Source organism: Mobula hypostoma, chromosome 30, assembly GCF_963921235.1.
Source record: "Mobula hypostoma chromosome 30, sMobHyp1.1, whole genome shotgun sequence".
Lineage (NCBI taxonomy): Eukaryota > Metazoa > Chordata > Chondrichthyes > Myliobatiformes > Myliobatidae > Mobula > Mobula hypostoma.
This window is the reverse complement of record NC_086126.1, coordinates 17,838,561-17,843,811: the sequence shown is the minus strand read 5'-3', so window position 1 is coordinate 17,843,811 and position 5,251 is coordinate 17,838,561. Positions and strand designations below refer to the sequence as shown.

The 5,251-nt window shown below is 45.5% G+C and overlaps 2 protein-coding genes and 1 pseudogene across 3 annotated transcripts in view; 1 reads left to right on the top strand and 2 right to left on the bottom strand.

The window, feature by feature from the left end:
* LOC134339649 (late histone H2A.2.2-like) overlaps positions 1–5,251 on the bottom strand; it is a 410,959-nt gene that overhangs the window by 250,343 nt on the left and 155,365 nt on the right. The gene's annotated exons all lie outside the window — the stretch shown is intronic.
* LOC134339681 (uncharacterized) overlaps positions 1–5,251 on the bottom strand; it is a 34,530-nt pseudogene that overhangs the window by 11,084 nt on the left and 18,195 nt on the right.
* Positions 3,698–4,377, top strand: LOC134339642 (histone H1-like). The gene has a single exon (XM_063036334.1). The coding sequence runs from the start codon at positions 3,709–3,711 to the stop codon at positions 4,375–4,377; it is 669 nt and encodes a 222-aa protein (XP_062892404.1). The 5' UTR covers positions 3,698–3,708.

Here is a 5,251-nt window from a genome sequence, read left to right as displayed (position 1 = left end):
ACATCACTAACAACAGAAGACAAAGGCAGCATAAAAGAACATGAGAGGGCATACAATATCACAAAAATTAATGCATTAGGAAACTTAGGAAAACAACAGAAGACAACTACAATAGCAATATGGAGAGAACAGATGAATTGCAAAAGTAAGCTGAGCAATGATATAAAAGAAGATACTAAAAGTTTTATTTTTCAGACATGAAAAGAGTAAGAGAGAGGCAAGAATGGATCAGGTGTCATGTTTCCCATTCTCATCTTCGTGCTCACACCCCTCCCTGATCCTCTTTTTACACTGTTCAGTTTAATGTATAGTTCTTATTTTAACTGTTTTTTTAATAAATTGCAGTGTACTGCTGTAGCAAAACAACAAATTTGTGACATATGTTCGTATTAATAAACTTGATTTTGATTCTGATACTAACCACATTCACTGATCACAGCCAGTGTACAAAAGGCATGTGAATATGTTGGGATAACTTCACTCAACTTTACTCGTTCCAACATTGAACCGTTCCCACTATCTATGGAATTGCTTTCACTGACTTTTCATCTCATGTTCTCGATGTTTATTCCTTATTAAGTTATTATTATTATTTCTGATTTTTTTCCTTTGGTATTTGCACAGTTTGTTGTCTTTTGCACATTGGTTGATTGTCCATCTCGTTGGGTGCAGTCTTTCATTGATTCTGTTATGTTTCTTGGATTGACTGACTGTGCCCACAGGAAAACAAATGTCAGGTTTGTACATGGTGACATATATGTTCAGTATTTTGATAAAACATTTACTTTGGAATTTGAACTTCGAACTTCAAGGTGCCATACCTGCATTTCTAAGAGTCAAGTTTGCAGAGACAACAAAGAGCTCATAAAATTGCTCGTTTCTTCAAATGGTTTATAAGTACGTGTCTTTAAATGGAAATTACAGGCTGCAGTTTGCAGTGATAGTAGTTCAGAAGAAGTGTATCTACATGTTTTGTGAGCTGCCCTCACGATGTCACCATGTATCGCCAGCACCACCTTGCGTGATGAACAATACAGGCATCCAAGAGTCTCTCAGATAGGTACGTGGATGTGCAGAGAATGGAGGGCCACACAATGCATTAGGTGGGGGATAAATCCTCCGGACCTGAGCAATTACTTCACGGGAGGTAGAAACCACTGATGAAAGTCCTGGAGAATGGAAAGAGGCGAATGTTGTTCCATTATTTGCAAGGACAAGCCAGGAACTACATGCAGGTCAGCCTGACATCAGTAGTGGGGAAGCTACTGGAGAAGATTCTGAGTCATGATGTACCAGCATTTGAATAGTGAATTAGGAGTCATAAGGGCTTTGTGCAAAGGGAGTTGTGGTTGGAGAATCTGAGTTTTTGAAGATGCAGGAGGGTAAAAAGGTAGATGTGATATTATATGGACCTTGGAGAAAGTCTCACATGGCATCCTGGTCTGGAAGGTTAGGCCCCATTGTATCCAGGGTGAGTGAGTCAGCTGGATTCAAAGTTGTCTTGGTGGTAGGAAGCAGAGGGTTGTGCTTGATGGTTGTTTCACAGAACGGAGGCTGGTGATTAGCAGTGAGCCGCAGGGGCCAGAGTCTGGAGCCTCGGCATTCGTTATTTATATATTTGATTTACATATGATCAGCAAATGTTCGTGATAGCCAAGAAGATTGTCGCAGATTACAGGGGGACCGTGATCATTTCGGGAAGAGGGCCACAGCGTGACAAATGTATTTCAATACAGATAAGTGTGAGGCGGTGCTATTGGAAAGTCAAACCAGTGTAGAACTTATAACCATATAACAATTACAGCACAGAAACAGGCCATCTTGGCCCTTCTAGTCTGTGCTGAACTCTTACTTGTCCCACCAACCTGCACTCAGCCCATAACCCTCTATTCCTTTCCTGTCCATATAGCTATTGAATTTAACTTTAAATGACAACATCAAACCTGCTTCACCCACTTCTGCTGGAAGCTCACTCCACACAGCTACCACTCTCTGAATAAAGAAGTCCCCCCTCATGTTACCCGTAAACTTTTGCCCTTTAACTCTCAACTCATGTCCTCTTGTTTGAATCTCCCCCAGTCTCAATGGAAAAAGCCTATTCACATCAACTCTATCTATCCCCCTCATAATTTTAGATACCTCTATCAAGTCCCCCCTCAACCTTCTACGTTTGAAAGAATAAAGACCCAACTTGTTCAACCTTTCTCTGTAACTTAGATGAAACCCACATAACATTCTAGTAAATCTTCTCTGTACTCTCTCAATTTTTTTGACATCTTTCCTATAATTTGGTGACCAGAACTGTACACAATACTCTAAATTTGGCCTTACCAATGCCTTGTACAATTACAACATTATATACCAACTCCTATACTCAATGCTCTGATTTATAAAGGCCAGCATACCAAAAGCTTTCTTCAACACCACATGAGATTCCACCTTCAGGGAACTATGCACCACTATTCCTCGATCCCTCTGTTGTACTGCATTCTTCACTGCTCTACTATTTACCATGTATGTCCTATTTTGATTAGTCCAACCAAAATATAGCACCTCATATTTATAAGCATTAAACTCCATCTGCGTTCTTTCAACCCACTCTTCTAACCAGCTTAAATCAACTTACACTGTGAATGATCGGTCATTAGGGAGTGGAATGGACTGGAGAGATTTAGGGGTAAAGTGCACACACGGTTCATTGAAAGAGATATCACTGGTAGACAGGGTGATGAAGAACGTAACATGCTGGTCTTCATTAGTCAGGCGATTGAGTATATCAGTTCGGACATTATGATACAGTTGTGTAAGTGACCGGAGGCCACACTTGCCGATTTGTGTACAGCCTCTTGTCACCGTTATAGGAAACGGGGTTAAACCGGGGAGAGTGTAGTTCTCAGTTGCACAGGGAGATTGGCCAGACAATGTTCTTTGTCCTTTATTCCTTGGGATCAGAATCAGATTTATCAGTGTTATATGACATGGAAACTGTCGTTTTATTTTGATGGCCAAAATGCTGGAGGAACCCAGCAAGTCAGGCCGCATTTAGCACCAGAGTCCTGACGAAGGGTCTCGGCCCGAAACGTCGACTGTACCTCTTCCTATAGATGCTGCCTGGCCTGCTGTGTTCACCAGCATTTTCTGTGTGTGTTGCTGGGAGCACTGTGTCAGAGAGAGTGTGTTAAAGGGGCGGGCGGCTTAGACTGGCGTCGCTGTGTTTGTGGGTCCTAACATATCGAAGGATTTCCCAGCGTCTCATGAACAAAATGAAAAAAAATCTCAGTTACGGAATCGCCTCACTCTCCCGCTCAATCCCGAAGCTGGAATAAACCGCAAAGTTTTCGTTACTTTTAGTATTTCAGTCCAAAAGCAGAGAACAGGTCACCGATCGGGAGAGAAATCGCGGGCAGCGCAATAATGAAACTGGTTAAAATCGAAAGAGCTGCCTTTAATCTTGAATAAACTTTATTTCCAGCGAATTTTGCGGCCTCAGTGGCGGACAGGGGTCAGTCCGAGTCTCCGGAGTGTCCGATTTTAATTGGAATCGGAGAGTTTTTGAGAGAGAGAAACACAGAAAAATGAAGCCGCCAGGAACTGACAGCAGGATGTCTCCGCCCCGTCCGCTCGCTGCCTTTAAATTGCTCTGTGCCCGCCTTTCGCTTTATTTCTCATTCAGTCTGATTGTGAGAAGCATTTTCCAGAGTCGCCGACATGACCGAGACAACACCCGCCGAAACGGCTCCTCCAGCCGCACCCGCCGCCGTAAAGAAGACTCCCAAGAAGAAGGCGGCCGGCCGGAGCAAACCAGCCGGTCCCAAGCTGGGCGAACAAATCGATAAGATTGTGGCGGATTGTCGCGATAGGAAGGGGATGTCCGCTGTGGCCATCATGAAGGCTCTGACCAGCAGCGGTGTCGATGTAGGGAAACGTCGCGCCCAGATCAGGATGTGCATCAAGAAGAGAGTGGAAAGCGGCTCCTTGGTTCAGACCAAGGGCGCGGGTCTTTCGGGATCCTTTAAATCCGGTCAAGGAAAAAGTGCCGTGAAAGCGGTGAAGAAAGCGAACAAGCCATCGGTAAAGAAATCTGCCATCAAGAAATCTCCCAGCAAGAAGTCTGGCGCCAAGAACCCAGCGGCTAAAAAGGCGGCAGCTAAGAAACCAGCGGCTAAAAAAGCGGCAGCGAAGAAACCAGCGGCCAAGAAAGCGGCAGCAAAGAAACCAGCGGCCAAGAAAGCCTCAGTGAAGAAACCAGCGGCCAAGAAAGCCTCAGTGAAGAAACCAGCGGCCAAGAAAGCGGCAGCAAAGAAACCAGCGGCTAAGAAAGCGGCAGCTAAGAAACCAGCGGCGCCGAAGCCCAAGAAGACAGCAGTCAAAAAGTAAATCGAGAATACACCATTTTTAAGTGTTTGAACCCAACGGCTCTTCTCAGAGCCACCCACATCTCAGAAAGGAGCTGATCATGAATATCGTGATTCCCGCGCCGGGTCCGAATGAGTTTTCCGGGGGAACTTCTCGCATAAAACCCGATATTCCCGGTACCTCTATGACATTCAGTGTGGCCGTGATGTCCCAGATTTGAAGTGAAACACTGAATTTCACTCAGGCTGTGTGTGAGAGAGAGATTGAGAGACATGTGATGCAGTTGCAGGCCCAGTTCCTTTTCCCGGCATGGGAGAGAGTGACAGATACTGACACCAGCGGAGATTCCGCGCCTCACACCCCAAAACCCGATTCAGCTGAGTTGATTGGGAACTGCTGAAACCTATGTGAGAGGGGAGGGGGCGTCTTGAGACACGGATCCGTCTCTGGGGATGGATGCAGGGGGAAGATATATGATAAACTACCCGGTGACATTGCCGACTGACCTTCATTCAGTTACCAGCCACAAAACTACATACGTTTATTCACACAAAACACCAACATTAAATATGTACAAGAGAGGGAAATCAAATTAAAAAACAATAAGCACTATTGCCTGGGGTCACTGCTCCAGGAAATCCCCCTCTGTACCCATCGCGACCGCATGCTCCCACTCCAAGGACAGCCAGGCAGGTCCAAAGCAAACGTAACGGTAACACCCGCAGCAGCTGCACATGGCTGGTTCGTGGGAGAAGTGAAGGGCCAGGTGAGACCCTGACGGGGAGGGAGCGCGTTCACCTCCTGTCCCTCGCTGAATCAACCAGACGGCACAGAACAGCTGATGACCGCGGTCAGTCAGTGCAAAACCGAACAACCCCATCAGGAGAGCAGATCG

Bases quoted from the DNA above. Each gene is read 5' to 3' on its own strand.
- LOC134339642 (XM_063036334.1), top strand. From the start codon at position 3,709: ATGACCGAGACAACACCCGCCGAAACGGCTCCTCCAGCCGCACCCGCC.